This window comes from Microtus oregoni, unplaced genomic scaffold (assembly GCF_018167655.1).
Source record: "Microtus oregoni isolate MIOR12 unplaced genomic scaffold, Mior012 000031F_ref0000149, whole genome shotgun sequence".
Classification (NCBI taxonomy): Eukaryota; Metazoa; Chordata; class Mammalia; order Rodentia; family Cricetidae; genus Microtus; species Microtus oregoni.
Window position 1 is genome coordinate 26,610,975 of NW_024543090.1, and position 20,750 is coordinate 26,631,724.

Genomic DNA, 20,750 nt, shown 5'->3' on the forward strand with positions numbered 1-20,750 from the left:
ATAGCCACTCAGCCACCCACCGACCACAGCCACCCACCCACCGACCACAGCCACCCACCCACCGACCACAGCCACCCATTCACTACAACCATCATGGCAGCAGGATACGGCTCTTATTTGACTCCTTGAGACTTTCTTAAATACAACTTTAAGTGACTTCGTGAATTTAAAGATGTTGTTTTTAGTTTAAATTGTTCACAAATAATCCATACTACTTTAATTTTCTCAGAATTATATATCATTGCCATAATTTAAAGAGCTTCTTATATATAAGAAGGCGATATATATGTAACACGTGACCCAGGTTTTCCCCTACTGGAGCCTTTCAAAAAGCAAGACATAGAAGTTGATTTCCGCATAATGCCATGGTGAGAACTGGAGGACTAAATTAAGACCCTCAAGTCCCTTGCGGTGGCAGACTGTTGCAGCTTGTGGGTCGCATGCTTCTGAATTTATTTAGGAGAAGTTTGAGGTGGTCATCTAGAAACTGCATCTCTGGACAGGACAGCTTTAATGACCACAATCTCACCGAATAGCAGATGAAAAGAGGAAGAGGAGGAGGAAGAGAAGAATGGGACGGAGAGAAGAAAAAAAGGGGAAAACCTTCCATTTTCGTACAAAGACAATTATTCAGTTTTTATGAACTTAGTTCCCATTTTTCTGACTGGATTCAATCATGGAGAATATGCTAGGGAGATCACAGACTTCCAAAGCCCAACACGAGAGACAGCAGGCCACACTGAACAAGCTCTCCACTAAGAAAATCGGAATTCTTGGTAAACTGGGGCTGGGGCACAGCTCACGGGGAGAGAACTTGCTGTGCAGACATAAAGACCTGAGTCTGAATTCCATCATCCACATAATGAAGCCAGGGATGGCCATGTGGATCTATAAGCCCTGTGCTGGGGCCAGAGGGTAGGGATATGAAGACCCTGGGGGCTTGCTGGACAACTAGCTAAAAATGGTGAGCTTCGGGCTCAGTAAGAGACACTGCCTCAAGAAATAACACACCTATTTTAGCCTCTGTCCTTCATACACATGCACGCGCTCACACACACCACCACCACCACCACCATCAACAACAACACAAACACCACCAACACCAACAGCACCAACACCACCCCCTGAATAAACACAACTCTTGGTAATATCATCTTCTTTTCATATACTAAAGTAAACAATCACCATACCATTGTCCATTGAAGTTAAGTTAGCCTTAGAATTAACGTTATAACCTCTGATTTTAACTTGGACTTCCGATTATGGCCTGACAGAAAATAGCATCTGAAACACAGTGAACTACAGTGCATTCTCACGTCGCCACTAGCAACAGGAACGCTTCAAATGGAGGACAAAAGGTCAAATCACACCATCTGGGCAGGTGGCACCTGACTTCCCTTTAGTTCTCAACTGGGATGTTATTAAAGAGTTATTTTACTAGTTAATGGACAGAAGAGGTAAGAGACCTCAGGAAGTTCTGAGAAGTAGGGACTGGAGGGAGCTTACCACTGGCAAAGGGGGGAGGGAAGGAAAGTAGGGAGTGGGGAGGAAGGTAGGGAAAGAGAGCCAGAGGTAGGAAGGGGAGAGGGAGCAGAGAGAGAGCTTTCTCAGAAATTGGAATGCTGAAGGAATGGCCACACTCGTGGTCTCTGCAGCACACTGGGCTCACCAAAGGGCATCTCCTGGTCTACAGAGAAAACCAGTCAGCCGCGGGAGCAATGTACCTTTGAAGAAAGGTTTCCCATTCGTAATGTCTTTGGTCGCAAACCCGGGTCCTCGGGGACAGAGCTCCTCATACTCTGGGGTGTTCCTCACTGGACACTCCTCGCACTCTTCAGTGCCCCAGGCTGCCCCAACCGAGCAGCAGCAGGCATCCATACGGTGACGGCCAGCGATGGGCAGGGTGCACTCCTCATCGTCGTACCTCAGGAAGCAGGTCTCCAGGCGGATGTCTGTCAGAGGTTAGGGAAAATACAACACATGCTAATTTGCTATATCCGTGACTGCATTTTTTTTTCCAGATGCAAACCAGTGTTATGTGATAAGCATTCCTGGGAAGCGTCAGGTATGTATTACAGATGATTTCACCTCCAGGGTCAAAGGCAAGAAACCAGACAGGTCTGGACTTTGTCCTAACAGTGACCCTAGGAGCCAGGCAGACACCACAGCTAAGAGCCATGGAGCAGCCTTCTGAAGACTCTAAGTCTAGATTCTATGTCTAGTCTCTCCCGTGTCACTAGGATGGGATGACTGGGTGTGAAGCAACCCCCTGGACTCCAGCAGTTGGCATGGAGATTCCCATACAACAGTAGAGATAGCCCTGTTCCCTCCCTCCCTCTCTCTCTCCCTTCCTCCCTCCTTCCCTCCCCATCTCCTCCCTCTCCCGGGAGGGAGTATTTCTGCTCCTGATATCAACAGGGATTTCCTATAAGGACCTATCTCACCTGTTATAGCACAGGTTTAGAAGAAATGGGGTATAGTCCCCCACTGAGTGCAAATGCCCTTCTCTGCCACTCAGCATGTGTCCCGCAGCTCATGGCAGACAGGCAATAGTGACAGCAGCGGCTGTGACTCAAAGAATGGAAAGAACAACAAGGAAAGACTAGTCCCCTTGCTGCTTTCTAACTCCTTAGGAAGGCTGTTTGTCAGAACACCACCATAGAGCCTAACAGATGAGCTAAGCCTGTGTGCGTGTGTGTGTGTGTGTGTGTGTGCGCATGCGTGTGTGCGTGTACCAACTACATCTTAATCATCCTTACCAAGGCAGATTCTTCCTGTGGCATCCAAGGTCATCCCATTGGGACATTCGCACTTGAATGAACCCCTGGAGTTGACACACAGGCCGTTTTTGCACACTCCTGGGAACACTTCACATTCATTGATATCTGAAAAAGAAAGAACATTAAGTCAATACATCTGTATAAATCAATACATCTGTATAAGTTAATCCTGGCTTTCCCCACTCACAGATTCACAGTGACTATCACAAAAACTTGAAAAGTTCAAAACACTAGCTTGCCTCCCAACAGTTCATAGGAACATCTCATGTGTCTAAATAGCAGCCAGGGGTCTGTTCACTAAAGCTAGGAGTCTCTCCACTGGCCTCTGGGAATAGCGGTTGAGTAGTAGAGATGGGGTCCAAGGGTTTAGGGGGACTGTTCTGGTAAGGAAGGCTCGGGGGGTTGTTATAATTAGCGTTAGGAGATTAGATGACTAAAAACAGGCAAAGTGTGGCCTTCCAAACTATCAAAGAAGAAAAAGCTTGAGCTTGAGTTCTATAAAAATCAAATCCTGCTGTGGGCTATGTGAGCCCAGGTGGCTGGGTGGCTGGGTGGCTGGGTCGGGGAGAGTCAACAGACACGAATGTCCATTCATTATCCACCAGGGCTGCCCAGACCTACTGATCCTCCCCAGTTTGCCTCACGGGGCAGTGTGTTCTCTGAATTTAATTTGGAAAAACAGACATCATCAAATGAATCCAAAAAAGTCAATCCAAATGCCAAATGGGGGGAAACCTTAGTTAGGAAACACACATACACACACACACACACAAACACACACACACATACACACACACTGTGTCTATTTTAAAGAGGTCACCCTTTAAAGTCAAGAGCATAAAGGAAACATCCCACTGATGTTTCTTGAAGGAAAACTAAATGGAAGTGAAGTCCAATCTCCATTTGCGGAGGGCTTATTCCTTGGGGGATTTTCCTCGGCCACTTGTACACCAAAGTGTGCTGTTACAGCTCAGATAAGTTATGAACGGCTGGCCTGAACCAGAAAAAAGCCAAAGGATTCAGTCATCATTTGGAAAGCAAGCCTTTGGGTGGGGGTTGTAGTACTCCTCTTTGTTTTAACAGGAAAAAACTTCATGTTATCCCACATATGGGACTAACCGTTGTTTTTTTTTTGTTGTTTTTTTTTTAAAATATTTCAGCGGCTGTGTCATTGTCAGGCTGTGTTAGTCACCATGACCCATATCTACTCAGGACTCATGAGAAAGAATCACAGCAAACTGGGGAGGGTCCACACAGACCCTGAAAACAGGGGCAACTGAGTGCACCCCTTTAAGTCACCCTCTAAGTCACCCATGAATGTGGCGCAAATAAACAAGGGGTAACAATAAAAACAGGGCTGACCGAGAATGCAAACTTTACAGTCTCCAAAAAAGGGACAGTCTTGCTTTTTTGCTCCTCATGTGCAAACTATGCGTGGTCATCCTAAAGCATTTCCAGCCACGCCGTCCTTTGCCCATAGTGATGGGACACAGGCAACAGCTTGTGCATTTAACATCTGCTCTGTTCTCCGGTTCTCGGTGATTTCTTTTTCTCAGCAGCGTACTTCTCGCTGCGAAGTTCCTTTACTCCTTTATCCAGGGCAAATTAACACAAGCATTCTTCATACACACAAAAACGCACCGTTTATAGATAATAAGAAATACCTTCACATTGTGTGCCTTTAATCCGTGAGAACCCTTTACCGCATATGGGATCTGTGGGGGGAAACAAAGCAAGATCAACATCTATCCATACTTTCCAGGAACGCTAAGCATAAGAAACACGAGGGAGTGCCTGGACCAGGAGCTGATTCTGCTCCTATGAATGAGCACAGGGTTGTGTAGATAAGGAAGAGCAGTAATGAAATACCCCCACTAGCAAAGCCCAGCTGGCAGGAATTGGTGCTTCCGGGAAACCCTGCAAGCTAACCACGTGAGCACATGGAGGAGCTAGGAAGTAGCAAACTGACCAGAATCACATAAAATGGATACTTCTCTGGCTTCTGGTTCAGGAACATGATTTTATCAAGGTCATCTGTAAATTTCCCACGTGGGCCTAAATAAGCAGAGTAACCAGTGAGGTGGTGGCTTCTCTTACCAGCTTGACAAATGGTACAGGGGCTCCCCCAGGCAGCACCAAGGGAAGAACAGCATTCGGACTTCAAGGTGGCTCCATTGATGTTGATCTCACACCGCCCGTCGATGACAGTCTGCCAGCAAGTGCCCTTGATGGTTTCTGCAGAAAGAGGAGGGTGAGGGACACCAAACAGAATCGTATCAGAAATCCAACACATACACCAGAATTACAGCTTGACTAGCATTCTGAAACAGGGAACAGTATTTTCAATGTTTGTCTTATAGCTAAACTTCGGTTGCCAACAAAGCAGCCATTAAGCACGGTAGTACTGAGTAATTATTGATAAACACGGGAGAATCATTCTCAGAAGGAGGCGTACCTATGCAGATGGTTTTTGTTTGATCCAAAGTACTTTCAGGCGAACATTCACAAATAAAAGATCCAGGGCTGTTCTTGCAGACTCCATTAATGCATGGATTGGACTCGCATTCATCGATGTCTGAAACGAAAGTCTCCATTACTACTGAAGGCTGGTATAGGCACAAAAGGCATGCTTTGACTTTGGCCTTAATTGTTACCATGTACTCTTCATTAGATAGTAACACTGGCCTAGACAGGCTTTTCCAAACTAGACAGAATGTCAAAATACTAATTGAGCATATTTCTTCAGTATAGAAACTGGCACAAGACTCAGTCTTCATATTCAGAAAAATCTGGAGAAAATTATGGATTCAAATTATGCAGGCACAACATTTTCTTCATCTATTAAGAGATGGCAAATAAAATGCCAGCTAGAGACAAATGAAAATGAACGCCCTAAAACCACCACGAAAGGGTGAGCAAAATGCCAAGTACGAGTATGCACATCTGTGGCTAGAGTGTGAACAGGGTCATTTAGGAGAGACAATCCCAACAGAATTGGCTTGGCTATCTGAAATAGAAGAGACTTCAATTTACCCCTCAGGCTGTCTAAGAGCTTTCCCAGAGACAGTAAAATATGTAATTTCAAAACAAAGGCATGGTTACCTTCACAGGTTTTTAGGTCAGGTTTGTACACAAATCCCTTGGGGCAGGTGCAGACAAAACTTCCAGGGGTGTTTCTACATTGTCCATTGTCACAAAGGAGACTGTTGAGCACACATTCATTAATATCTGGAAAGACAACAAATGGGAACATTTGCAAGAGGCTGTCCCTCGCAGTCAACACCGCTCTCTTTTAGGTTAGTTCTCTAAGTTCCCAGTGGTATATTCAAGTCTGCCAGAGAGGCAAGACTCTTGTTCCATTGCTTTTCCCCAAATAGGAAATATTCAGCTTGTCCAAAGCCTCAAGCTGCTGGATGCTATTTAATTCAACTCTTGGATTCTCTGAAAGTTAGTAGTCTTTATTTTTGCAATGGCTTTAGAGCATTAGAATTAAAAGGACTAATCTTATCAGTTTAAGGAACTGAATAAATAGAAAGCAACCTCAACAATATGATGCACACCTGTAGTCCCAGCATGGGGAGGTGAAGGCCAGGTGAGATTACTCTTACCACAGCAGAAAATAAACTTAAACAGTCAACACGTATGTATGTATGCATAGTATCTAAAATATAGTATCTAATACATATATATTGTATATATAAGTTGTGTTTCTTTGAGTAAAGAGAATGTTGAAAGTCTATCAAAATAATACAAGGAACACAACTATTTCTCAAAAGTTCCAAACACCAGGAGGCTTCAAATAAAGACCATGCAAATAAGACAGCCAATGGCCAGGAACATATGCAAAAGGATTTTCTTCTCCTGGGTCAGAACCCATAGAGACCATGATGTTGGATGAGCAGCAGGAGAATCCAGCACGCAACAAATTATTGATATCTGATATGCGTGTGGCAACCTGGAAGAATGAACAGATGTTTATATCAATCTTGAATTTTTTCTGAAAAATCGCTTGCTTCAAAGTTAGATCCTTAAACAGGGGCCTTCCCAACTTTGGCTCTAAAATGTCACCAAGGTAAAAGCAAGCAAAAGTGCCTAACTCCAAAGTCCTAAATGGAAATTAAAATACAGCCTCAGACTTCTCTAGTTTATCTTAAAGCTTATTCATTCCCATAAAGGTATATCTGCTTATATTCAAAATATATTTGTTCTTCCACTAAAAAGATGCCCCACTTCACAGTTTGTGCCCATCCTTTCCCCATAACTCTGAGTATCTTGGTTTTAAAAGCCCAGCGTCAGGAAACTCAAGGCTCCGTGTCACTCCAGAGAGAAGAAGTTTCCAGAAAATACTCTTCCAGGCAACTAAAGAATGCTGAAGAAAGAAATAATGCCATAGGCTAACTGTTTTCTTACCAACTAAATGATTTACTTGGTTTCTGGGTTCTTCCTTAATTAAAGGTTGTTATCACATGGAAAAGGGTGCTCATTAAAGTTAACATAAAATCATTGTTATTGAAAGCAAACTGTGCTTTCTCTGCTTAAATCTAAGGAGTGGCTGGGAGAACGGTTTAGCAGTCAAGTCACCAAGGCTCCCAGCACTTGTGTTTCTTCCACCTAACAGATTTCTCTTTTACCAAGGGAATCTGCCACGATTCTTCAAAGCTGTCCAAAGATGTCTCAGGAAGCAAGCCGAGCTTACCGACACAGTTTTTCCCAGTTATGTCTACTTCATATCCCGAATTGCATATGCATTTGTAGGTTCCACGGAGATTTTCACAAATTCCATTTGGGCAGATATCAGGATCTAATGCACATTCGTTTATATCTACAGCACCAAAAAAATTCAAAGTTAATCACATTCTAAAACAAACATTAAATGAAAACAAACAGTTCCAATATGGGCAATGACCTTAGGACTGCTCTCTGGGGTTTGAGTTCACATGGAAGAGAATATTTCATTCCTTTTGCTCACTGTAAGATAGTATGAGTCAAATCTCCCCCCCCCCCATCCCAGACCCTGGAGGGAAGCTGGCATCTGAGCTGTGACCATATGGTCACCCACCACCCCTGAATTAAGCTGAAGAAGATGTTCTGGATGGTCTGAGAACCAGGATGGAAAGTGGATGATGCACAGACTCCAAGTCTGTGACACCTCCTCTTTCCCCTCTCTTTGCCTCCCATGTGGCCAGCGAGGTGATTATATCATGGCCTTGCTTCAAATTTTTATTAAGTTTAACAACATCTTCAAATTAAAGTATAAATTGTGTATTTATTAGCTATAAATTAGGCCTATGCAAGGTCCCTGCCCCACGGTGTGTGGAATTTCTTCAGCGGGTCTCCTTACAGACTGAAAGCCAGGCCAGAGTCTCTGCTTTGGCTCTGAGGAGGCCAGGCATTCTCTGTCTACGCCTCACATACTGAGCAGACCTTTCTGGTGGTGGGGAAGGAGGAAGAAGGACAGTACGTGGATGGAGAGCCTTCGTAAGTCAGGGCTGTCATTTCCTTCACCTCTAAGCCCTTATCATGGCTCATTCGATCCTCACCGACTCCTTCATTATCAGCATCCTTACTTGCCCTTCTTTCTCAATACTCCTTCCTCATCTTTATCCACGCATTTCATACAGTGAACTAACCAGTCTGCTTTCCCCAGCGCCCCTGGTCAAGTTGCTTAGTTTCACATGAGTGAGGAAGTCCCTTCTTGTCACCATCTTCAAGCTCATCTCAGTAGTCTCTTGATTCTGTTCTTTTTGATAACACTCAACGCTTTTCCAGTTCCTAAACAAACACGTCATTTTTTTTTCTTTTAACTTTGGGCGTTGCTGCTATTTCTTGCTACAAAATTTAAGTGGCATCTTATGACTGATCCTTTGAGAACTAGGAAATCTTTATGATTGTGAATGGATAACTTTTTGTCCAATCCAAATCCCTCAGCTGTATTTGATAAGGGAAATTCATGAAAGGCTCAGACCACCATTTCTCCAGAATGAGCAATGCCCACCATTGTATCTCAACTATAGCTCTCCATCAGTTGCCCCAAGAAGTGAGAAAGCTTCACGCCCAGTTGTCAGTGTGCCACAGCTGCTCTGCCATGGGGGCTTCTAGGCATCCCGCGTACATCATCATGTGATGCTGGCCAGTAAGGTGCCAGGCCAGACTGTCCCAAAGTAACTAGATACCCACAGGGGTTTCAATACTGCCTCTGCACATGTTTCAGTTGGTCAACTTTCAAGCAACTCCTTACCAGTGCCTGCTGAGGTCATGCCTGGCCCACTGCTGCAGAGCGCCTGGTATTCCGCTGTAATAAAGATCGGATAGTAAGTGAGTTCCTTATCTGAAGAACGGGTTAGTTCTGCCGTTGGCTCACACACATCATTTCCTCCAAAGCAAGGAGAACCGAGCTAGAGTGGTAGCAGAAAGAGGAAGCATCCCCTGGGAGAGTCACCTTTAGACTGCGCTTTCTTTTGAAGGGTCCCACTTCAAAAAAAAAGTCAAAGGAAATTGACTTTGAAGGATATGGAGAAGTCATAGCAATTTCTTGGTGCAAAGCACTTTTGGAAAAGGTGTTTTTCCCTACAACTCAATTTGTTCACCAGGGAACACTTTACACATACAGCAAAAGGTGCCTGTTAAAATGCGGGTTCTTAGCTGTTAATAAAACTTTCCCCCACCATCCTGGGGATAGCTCTGTTTTTCCAGGACAACCATGCTCTCACATCTCCGCAGGTCTCTGCAGATGCTCTGGGCTCTCTTCACAAGGGCACAGCAAAGCATCTCACACCATGTGCAAGTGTATTTTCTGAATCACTGCGATTCTATGATCATTTTCCATAGTGAACCCACAGGAAAACTTTTGATAAAATGTTAAAATCATGTCATCTTTCTAGTACAGACCTGTGAAGAATCGCTCCCCAAACGAGATAGAATCAGCTTCTTACTGCTTATAACTGTGTAAAGTTTTATATACAACTCTAGGAACATTCAGAGGAATGAAATGGTGAATGAGGAGAAATGCAAACTGGAATCATCCTTCTTCCAAGGAGGAGGGCTGAGAGATCTTTGCCTGCCCATGCATTCTGATGCCAGAATCAGTCACATACGTCTGTGCTGAGGAGAATGATGGGGGGTGGGGGGAATGGGACTTTAGCAGAGGGAGCAAACATTTGCTGTATTTCTGAATGTGCTAGATGTAAATGAGCTTTGAAAATATAAAATTAAAAATTAATCTTTTAGCCAGGCATGGTGGCATACACCTTTAATCCTAACAATTGAAAAGCAGAGGAAGAAGTATCTCTACAAATTAGAAGATAGCCTGATCTACAGAGTAAGTTTACAGACTAGCCAGGGCTACATAGTGAGACCCTGTCTCAAAAATAAACACACACACACACACACACACACACAAAACCAACCAATCAAACAAACAAAAACAAGAAAGCCTGTATTGTAACAAATGATAATTTGAGAAAAACAGTAGAATGTTTTCATTTTTTAAAAAGAGTTTAAAAGGATGCAAAAAGCAACAAGGAGGACCATGCCAGCTACTGCGCATTTAAAAGCCGGAGATTAAAGACCACAACAGGAGCATATCTTGGCTATCTTTTCATATTCTCAACTATTAAAATGGTCACAAAACTTAGAGAATAGTAAAGCAGGAAAACCAAAGCAGGGCAGTTCTGCGGACAGAGCTCTCTCTGTTCCTTCAGATCAGCTGACACCTGGGCCAAACAGAAGCATGAGGTGCTCACCGTGTTTGCAACTGCAGGACCCGACTGCTCTGTGCAGAAGGGGTCTGAATGCTAACATACACGTGGCTAGCAGCAAGTCCCTCCCCTCTCCCCCATTCCACACTGTGCTTCTCTGGGTTTAAGGAGATAACAAAAAATTGGGCATCTTGCTGTCTTAATCTCCATTCCCTAAGCTACCATAAGACAGCAGCAGGGCCGGCCCATGAAAAGGCCCCAGAGTTGCACTCCGAGGGTTTCGCTGGCTGCTTTCTGGGAGAGGAGCATGCCTGATGTCTGAAGAGGCAGAGAGCTTACTGAGTCACACAAATCAGGTTAGGAGCAGACAAAGCGTCACCCGTCCCATTTGACTTGCACAGCACACAGATGACCTTGGAAATCTGCGTGGTTATATTTTCTCACTCAATTGATGAGAGAGATTCTAGGGATTGTCCATGCCTGTTAAATCACCCCATCCTGAAACGAGGGGCATCCATCCTCCTTGAGTACCTTTCACCATTCGGCTGACATTCTTGTTAATCACTGAAAGAACTTCCACATGTGAACGCTTTCCCTGTAAATTCCCTCAGGCACAAAAGCGTAAATATAAGCTGGAAGTTAGCATTCGTGGGCTTCCAGTTTAGCTTCCGCTAACTAAGCCTTACTGCTTAAAGAAACTGGGCTTCTTTAGTGACTTGCTAAGCCCAGGTCATTTCCCTGAGTACGAGCACACTTTGGACATGCTCTTGGTCCTGAGGTCTCCACTCGCAGGCATGAGTACAACCACCTTTTCCAGCCTTACTGACATACACCTGTCTCCCAAATACAAAGTCTATGAGAACAGTGCTTGAAAACATAGTGCAAACAATGACAGAATATACCGCTAACTGTAGTCTTTTGCAATCATCTTGTTTGAATGAATATTTATATATAATTCAAGTGTATTAAATGTGTATTTAACTGATTTTTGATGACATACAAATAATCCTTCTTTCTTTTACGTGGAGTTCTTCGTTTCCTTTGAAGTCCTCTCTTTCTCTAGCTTCTTATGATATTTAATTCTGAACACCATAATTTCAAAGATTATTCTTATATATTAATCTTTGGAAATCATGCTTAGATTAATTTTTAATGAATTTTCCTTAGGAAGGATAGACATAACTGAATCTCACATGTAAACTCACTAACCATTTTGTTTGTTTGTTTGATTAGTCCTAGGTTTTTTCCTAGGATAATAAAAGCCAATGGCCAAGCTACCTTAAGATCATATTCAAATAGTAAAACCCTACTGTCTTCATCTCAATAAGCTTCTCTTTTCTTCCTAAACATATGTCAGTTTCACTCACCAACATCCTATCCTCTCTCCCTCCAGTCATCTTCCTTCTCCCAGTCCTTGCTTCCGCGTTCACGCCACATATATCCCACTACTCTCTCTCCTCCCATCTCACTGCCCCTTCCTACTAGTCTCTCTCTCTCTCTCTCTCTCTCTCTCTCTCTCTCTCTCTCACACACACACACACACACACACACCACATATTCGTATATAGAAGACACCATGAACTATTTCAATAAACTATTTTTTCTTTATGAACATAATTATGTCTGCTGCATAGGACTGACTAGTTCATCTAATAAAATCTATTTCATGAGTGAGAACACTGAGAATTCCTTGTCCATATATTTTAATTTCATAATTATTTTTATTAACAAAACTAAAAACGCACACAAACAACTAATCCCTCCCATCCTTCTGCCTGTGACTGGGGGAGCAGAATTTCCGCTCACTGCCTGGTTGTCTTTTCTGACTTTTCACCTCAACTGCAGAAAAACACTGTTTCCCTAAGGTTGAATAAAGCCATTTAAGAAAAGTACACCAAAATCAACATGTGGGATATGAACAAAATTTGCAAATGGCCTTCTGGGAAGCTGCTGGAAATATACAGGTCATCTGAAAGTTATTTACTTTTACACTGTGTAAAATCCTGCTTTTCTAATAGCTCCTGCGAAAAGCAAGCATTCTGAATGAAGCTGCGTGTGCTCCAGGGAGTGTGACCAGGATCGAGGCGCACTGGTTCCTACAGAGGTACACGTAGTGAAAGAGTGTGAACAAGGGGGAGTGATGTGGGTCTAAACGCTGGCTGCCCACTGCAAATACCCCAGGAGGGTGTACAAGAGAACCCTGGAAGCAGAGAACAGACTTGTGTGAAAGCAAAGATCGTGCCTGCTGCCAGAAAGCTGGCAGTAGGAGGGCACCTCCGTGACACCGCTTACCTGAATTCTGCGCAGGACATGGTTGGCAGGGTTCCCCAAACGCATACTCGGTGTTGGCACAACAGCATTCGGATTTGGTAACAGCGCCAAACAAGGGCTTCACACACTGGCCTCTCCTGTATCCCCCGTAGCATGTGCTCCGCATGTGTGTGTCTGAAAAGGAGGAAGTGCTTGCCGTCATCCTGACAGTTTAAACATACGAGAACCCCCACATCGAAGCCAGGGCTGCCTTTACTTCTCTATCGTCCCTGTTCTAACTCACAGGGGATGCTTGAGCTTTTACAACTGGACCCTGAGCAAACAAAAGTAAAACAAAACTCCAAGAACACATTAGCTCCCGAGCAGTGGGGACCAACGGGCAGGGTCAGCCGGATTCCTCTGGTTATCACAGTTGAGGGAACTGCGAGACCCTTCAGGGCTGGGGTAATTTTTCATTCATTTTTGTCTTCCTCGGGCATGCACAGAGCAGGAACTTTATAAACACTGCATGAAGGTTGGATCTCACACCATGATAAATAAGACCTTTATGAGAAATGTGGCTTACTCGGAAATAAACATGCAGTTATTGAATGACTAAATTGGGCTTGCTTTCCAAAAAGGAGAAAGTTGAATCTGTAAAAGGTTCATTGTATAAACCCGCAGATGTTGGTCAACCAAGCTGTGTTGCCTTTATCTCTAAAGAAGGAATTTCCCACTTCGCCCAATCTTTCCCTAATTCAGAGGGCTTATTGAGTATCTTTTAAAAATAATTTGGCTAAAAGTCTTGTTAGTTAACAAATCTCAAAGCCACATAAAACTATCACTGCATGTTTCTGGTTTATTCATGTTTCCATGGTATGGCATCATGCACTTTCCTTGGACATTTAATTCTCTATTAAAATGTCCACCGTAAAACGGTATACCTATACAAACCAGTTCCAAAGACCATTATCCACAAAGGAGGGTGGGAGAAAATTGAAGACAGGTATATATCCAGGGCAGAGAAGAGGGAAGAAAAGGCAAGGATTCCCTGGCCTTTCCTTTTTTTTTTTTTTTAAAACCTTATCCTTCTATTCCTCACATTTATATCCAATCTATCCAGAAGAGAACTGAATTTGTTAGATTATTCTTCCGCAAAAATCCTGTATTTTACCTGTTAGGGGAGAACACGTTAGTTACCGATACACATTGCTGATTACTGCAGCATTTATTATAAATGTGGCTTTTTCTTACCAACACATACTCGTCCATCTAGACCCACAGCCAGTCCTGGGAAGCACTCGCATCGGTAGGAGCCGTCAGTGTTCACACAGCGCCCGTTCATGCAGATCCCAGGGGTTTCACATTCATTGATATCTGTAGTGGGAAGAGGTGTTTCTTTAACACCATTGGACACGTTCACTATGACAGCCCTGGGTCGTGTGTGCTGTGGAAAATGATACCCGATGGTCATAGGAGCAGGCCAGTGGACTGTCTGCTCGGTGTTTTCCAGAGATGGGAAATGGAGAAATCAACTGAGCTTGCTACTTTTCCATTAAAAGCCATTTTAATAGAATCCTCTAAAGATGCTTTCTACCAAAAATAAAAACACAAAAGCCAGACAGAATTGATGGAGGGAGGAAAATGACCACGAGAAGGCAAAGGACTCTGTCATGCATCCCACTGTAGCCAGAAATCTAGTTTGATTATGAACTGTATCTTTGACTGCGGTGGCAAAACCTTTTCTTTCTGCAGCCAACACCCGGGCTGGCATCCCTGTCAGTATCAGCCTTGCCTGGTTCCTCTGGGACAATTAGTGAGAGGCAGATATTACAGGCCTGAAGGAGCACCACAGAGAGAAGAGAGAGGGATTCAGGGTGACTCTGACGGCAGCACTTGGTCAGCACAACACTCAAAGCCACCAGAGCACAGTAAAGTCTTTCTTAAGTGGAGTATTTTTTGTATCATATGTGTGTCCTTAAGTACTGGAAAAGATGGCATCAGGTTCATAAAATCAATAGTGGAGATTTCGCCCACTGATATGACAAAGTAGAAAGGGTACCCAGACTGAGTTGTAGAAAAAAAGGCTGCTTAGAAATGAATCACTTTCTAACAACCCTTTTACAATACACAACTAGAGTGGGAGACTATTTCCTTTCTTCTGACCTTAAGCTGAGGCAAATTGAGAGTGAAGCACCTCTGGGTTTTATTTAGCTTGTATTGTTTGGCACAAAACACATCCCGATGGTCCAAGGTTTCATGTTCAGATTGTGTTATATTTAAGTTATATTTAAGAGCATAGACTCAGATTGGTGCGTTTGTTTCAAGCATCTTTTTGTTCGGCGCCAGCACCCTACAGTAAAACAGTGGAGAGTACCTTCTGAAGAGCAGCCTGGAGGCTTTCCAGTGGGACATAAAGTCCCCCAGTCAGCACAGGCCCTGCTGACGAGGCTTTCTGCAGTCATGAGTTTGCAGGTTCAGGATGACGGATGAAGACACAATCTCATTCCACAGCCAGAGGAGAAACAGGAGGTAAGCAAAAGCAGCACATGATGGCTGCTTCCTTTTCCTTCCTAAGTGTGTTTATCTTAGCTTTATATACTGGGGAGGGGGCAGGGAAGGAAGATGGGGACAACCATATGAACCAATCTCTCTCCTCCTCCCTTCCTCTCTCTCTTCCTCCTTCCCACTCTCTGGAATGCTAAGTCCAGGTGAACCAGTGCAATTATCAGTTCTTCTACACAATTCAACAATCTATTTAAGATGCAGTTTTCATGGTGATCAATGGCTTTGGGGCCTCCATTTTTTATAATGTCCTCAGAAACAGCGTGATCTAACGCCCAGAGGCTGTCACGTGGCCCCCAGACCTTGGCATTTCAGATCTCAGCAATCACAGCCTTTCCTTTTCTTCCTCACAGGTACAAGCACATCCTGATGTGCTATCCTACTGTAGAATGCTTCTGTGTCTCGAACCTTTCTTCCCCGTGTCAGATCCTTCTGGCACAGAGTTCCATGGGTACAGAAACCTACTTCAAAATTTGAAAAGCTCAACTGTTTGTTTTAAACTGAAGACAGGCTGTGGCAGTTTGAAAGCAATTGGCCCCCATAAGTTCACAGGGAGTGGCACTATTAGGAGGTGTGGCTTTGTAGGAGTTGTTATGGCCTTATTGGAGGATGTGTGTCACTGTGGGGGTGGGCTTTGGGGTTTCCTAGGCTCAAGAGTCTAGTCGATTTCCTGTTGCTGTCTGACCAAGATGAAGCCAGCACCATGTCTGCTGGCATGCTGGCATGCTCCCCGCCATGATTATAATGGACTGAACCTCTGAACTGCAGGCTGCCACCTCAATTACATGTTTTCTTTTATAAGAGTTGCCGTGGTCATGGTGTCTCTTACAGCCATCGAAGACATGGGTTTTCACAATATTATAAGTCATCAACGTGAAGGTCGCAGGGAATGCAGGGAAACAACCAAGGACTGGATGCTCTTTAAAGCTTGGAGAAAGCACACCTTGCCAAGAACTTAAGGCTTTCTTCCATGGTACTTTAACGAGAGCTAAATTCTAGGGCCACTCAGAAGAGGCACCGTGGTACTTGATCCTGCCTTCCAGCATGTGGTGTTAAAGGTAATGATCAAAAGATCCCAAGTCCTCTACCAAACTGTCCTTATTTCCCAGCTGGAAGGAAAAGACAGAACTTGGAAAGATCAGAAAGAGAGAATCTTCAGGAAAGGTGTAGAGAGAAGAGAAAGGAGGCAAAGACCACCGTGTAAGGTTCTCCAGCACACACCTTTGCAGTAGCGGCCGTCGGATGCCAGCTGGAAGCCAGGTTTGCAAATGCACTTGAAACTGCCGTCTTCGTTGATGCACATCCCGTTCAGACACATGTTTCTGATGCTGCACTCGTCCATGTCTAGAAACAGAGACACACGTTCTCTCGGTCAAGCGAGGAAGGCTACCTGGATAGACGTAATTCATGCCTCTCTCTTATTTTCTGTCACTAATGCCTAAGGCTGATTTTCATCCAGATGATAAATACAAAGAGAAAACATGGCATGCGAAACAGACATCTCAAGTTCAGGTCGGCTCAGCCAAGGTTAGTGGGATTTTTCGAGGTTTGCCATCCTTAGATGAAAAGGACAATACCAGCTTGGTGAGCTTAGTTAGTCCAGATTTAGTTCTGCTATACTAAAATATAACAAAATTAAGGCTACTGGGAATGAAAATGTATTTAGGCTAAATCTTGGTTCTTTTTGAAAGCAAAAGACTATTGAGAAAAAATAATATGAAGTTGGGTGGGTAGGGAGGTAAGGGAGGACCTGGGAGGGGTTGGTGGAGGGGAAAATACATTGTATGAAATTCTCAAAAAGTAAAAAAAAAAAAAAAACAAAAAAAACGCTGAAGAATAATAAAAAATAGAAGAAAGCTTGTCATTTTAAGCAATTTGAAGTAGATATTGCAAAGATGGATTTAGTAAGTGCTAGACTCGGCTATGGGATCCAGCTGAGCCAACTAATATTTAGAACCCTTTGATCACAGAGACAGTTCCTAATTTCGTTGGCATGCTGGCCTGCAAGCTATTGAAGCTATCCCAGGAGGCTCACACCTCTCAACATGACCTGTTTTCACTTACAGGCTTTTATGCAGACTAAAGTAATTTACGATTTTTCTTTATTTCTTTTATTTAAAAAAGCAGATTTTTACCCTAACTGGGAATTTTGGCCTCAAGTCTGTGGATTGAATCACTGAGATAATATTCTGCCAAACATGTTCCTAAGAACAATTTTGAAATTCTTTCAACATATTAGCAGATTCTTGGGCTCTTTGCTAAAGAAGTTGGAAAACATGATAAGCAGCAGCCTTCACTTTCTGCTAAAGCCCACGAAGTGGGAACTCCATCCACAGCAATCCACAGCAGTCACAGTGACTTTGCAAGGAAAAGCAGCTCCCACGATGAGTTCAGAGGTCAATATGAAAGGCTGCCCCTCCACGCCCCTTTTTCTCTCAAAGCAGTCTGACATGCCCAGACGCTGATCTGTGGGTCGCATTATGAGGCAGGCACTTTATACAAAAAGATTACAAGCGACTATAGAAGGTGTGGATGTAAACGTAGTTCATTGTTTTGTTTTGTTTGTTGTTTTGTATGAAACTACACAATATACAAGTCTTGATTGCATAAAATTAGGAAGGAATGGTGCATCCTACGAAAGCTTCATCGCCACCAGGTAACTACAAGAACTCACGGCTGCTGGCGTGAATAAATGCTATTTGACACATACAAATTGTGGCCATGACAGGGTGAAAATTTAGGCTTGCCTTTCAGACAGAAATATGTGCAACACATTGGACAGTTTGACCTTTCACCCGGCACCTGGTTCTGTCTTGTTCAAGGCTCTGGCTGCCGAAAAGCAATGGGGGAGGAGCCACCTTGGCTGCCGCCCTTACCTTCACAGTTCTTTCCATCCCGAGTGACGTGGAAGCCCGCGTTACACACGCAGTGGAAGCTGCCGTCCGTGTTGATGCAGCGGCCGTTGTTGCAGATCCGGCCATTCTGCAGACACTCGTCAATGTCTGGGGTTAAAGTGAGAAAGGATGAAGGTAATTTGGAGGACTTGAAATTATTTTCTTTCTCCCTCCATTTCCTAACTTAGGACCTTAATCTTGTATTTCAATTATTTGATAATATCCATCATCATATATATCATACCAAATAACAAGGAATGTGGGATCATCAGTATCAGAAAGAAAGAAACCTTTACATGATCACATCCACTTGTACTTTCTTTAAGACTACTCAGGCCTCAGCTGTACAAAGAAAATAGAGTTTTCAGCATTTTTTCTAGATAATTTATTGAATAGCATATATGATTATTTATATTGAACTTTGGCTGCTATCATTTCTAACATGATTAAAAGGGAACTCATAACAATATGAGAAATAATAACAGAAAATGCTATTTTTGAGAAATTGCTCAGTTCCTGCTAACAGTCCTCCACATAACTGCCTCCCAGCAGCCCGGGACCGAGTATAGTGTCATCCACAGACCTATAACTCTCAGTCTAAACTTTATGGTATTCTACTGCGAAGCAAAACATTGGTTCTGTGATGCTGTCCCCTCCTTCATTAATAATCATAGTAATTATAATAATCATACTAGAACTAGAAATGTTTAAAAAATGACATAAACTCAAATAACCTATATCTGATCTCTAATTTCATGATTAAATATCTAGCCCTAATAGACAACGGGGTAGCCTGGGTCTGGTCCTTCTGCTCCAAGAACTAAAAAAGATGAACATCAAAGAGGCTAGGTAAGACAGCCTTGTCTCTGCAGCATGCAGCATTCCCACGCCTGTCCCCAGGAACATGGAACCAGGCAGAGTCGGATGAGAGCAAGCCATGCATGTTGAGCGGAGGCCCTGAGTGCCTGAGGGTGAGCATCCTGCACACCCTAGAGAGGAATGCACATTTACGGTCTGTCCAGTTATCCTGTCTGCCCAGCGTCTGCACCGTGTCTGTGGTTGACCCTCCTACGCACTTTCTTTCCAGGCTGATCCCACAGTGGTTTCTGCGTGAGCCACTGGACTAGTTGAAGCAGTCTGGGCTTTTCTTCTGTCTGATCTTTGTGCCAAAAATCTCTGATTTCCTTTTTTTCCCTCCTCCTTTATTCCTAACGCTCACTAAAATCTGTCTTCCTCCACAAAGAAAAATAGTTAAAAAAAATCCACATATTCTTGAACCAATTTTAGCATTCTATAATTTTTTGACATTAAAATAAACATGAAGAATAATCCATCTTTCCTTCTCACTGTGGAATGCCACGAGGGATACTGTGTACTTCGAGCAATCTAGACAGCATGGAAGTTTACGACTCAAACGTGCCTCCCACTGTCTCTATCTTTTCTTCCCCTTTGTCCCAAGCTCATCCTCTCAGCCTAAGGTGCAGCCTTCTGGATCCCTCTGCAGACTCGAATCCTCCAAACACCACAGGTGCACTCTTACACTGAGGGTGAATTTAATGCCACGGAGAAGATGGGGTACTGGAGCTGTGGGTCACCCTCATCTCTAGTCAGGCCTCGCCCGGGTTGGGGGGAATAGCACACCTTTACCCTGGCTGGCCCTTACTCCAGACAACCCCCTCTCAACGATCATTTCTCTGTGCTTATTCAGCAGCGAAGTCTCTTAACAGTGGTTTCTTCTATCGAAAAATGTCCAGTACACCACTGACCTGGCAACTGTTTTAACTAACAGCTAAAGACTCTCCGCTGAATACTCAAATGATAAAGATTTATAATTCGGGTTGTAGGCTGTTAATAGAGTTATGAAGAAATAATGTGCTTCCAGTTTTTTGTTTTCTCTTCTCAAAGTTGACATTATGGGGCAGTCTACCTAAACACAGCGATGGTGAGCAAATTCAAAGATTACGAATATAGTTCAGAGATAAACATCAAACCTGCTCAATTAACACAAAGGGCTTTTGCTAAAGGAGGCAAGGAAAATTATCTCACGTTAGTAGATTGACGTTTTTACGTGGCCTAGACCTCTCTACCTGCTCACTTATTTTTATCTAGTTTTACTGGATTAATGGCACAGGTCATTCTATGCTGAATGTCCAGATAAAACGTCTGGTTCTTGAAGGGTGGACACTGTATCTTATTCATTTCCACCCCAGAAACTTACTGCACAAATGATATTAACCAAAAGCATATTGGACAGCCTAATAAGTTATTTAAGAAATAAACCCATGACATGCCGCTAACATGGACAGGAAATCTCACAGGGCTCCGCCTCTACATGAAGAGCTACAGGCAACCAATGGCTGCTGAGAGATGGGGATTCAGTATAATTCAGGGACTGAGCTCCCGAGGAGTTATCTAATCCCCAGCAGTCAGCCCTAAACAGGTATCTATACCTCTATCTCCATCTCCATCTCTATCTCTACCTCTACACCCGTGAGCAACACCAAATGGACTCGGAAGGCTGTATTTGTGTGTATATATGTAAACAATAATTAAGGAAGAAGAGG

The 20,750-nt window shown here is 43.5% G+C and overlaps 1 protein-coding gene across 1 annotated transcript in view; it reads right to left on the reverse strand.

Annotated features, from left to right (window-relative positions):
- Fbn1 (fibrillin 1) overlaps positions 1–20,750 on the reverse strand; it is a 202,594-nt gene that overhangs the window by 68,802 nt on the left and 113,042 nt on the right. The window contains exons 13-24 of the mRNA XM_041678883.1: positions 18,169–18,294; positions 16,514–16,636; positions 13,982–14,104; positions 12,770–12,922; positions 9,019–9,072; positions 7,477–7,602; positions 5,883–6,008; positions 5,236–5,355; positions 4,878–5,015; positions 4,445–4,495; positions 2,760–2,885; positions 1,725–1,952 (exon numbers count right to left, since the gene is read on the reverse strand). Of these exons, the coding sequence (XP_041534817.1) occupies positions 1,725–1,952; positions 2,760–2,885; positions 4,445–4,495; positions 4,878–5,015; positions 5,236–5,355; positions 5,883–6,008; positions 7,477–7,602; positions 9,019–9,072; positions 12,770–12,922; positions 13,982–14,104; positions 16,514–16,636; positions 18,169–18,294 (1,494 nt within the window). The remainder of the gene's footprint in view (positions 1–1,724; positions 1,953–2,759; positions 2,886–4,444; positions 4,496–4,877; positions 5,016–5,235; positions 5,356–5,882; positions 6,009–7,476; positions 7,603–9,018; positions 9,073–12,769; positions 12,923–13,981; positions 14,105–16,513; positions 16,637–18,168; positions 18,295–20,750) is intronic.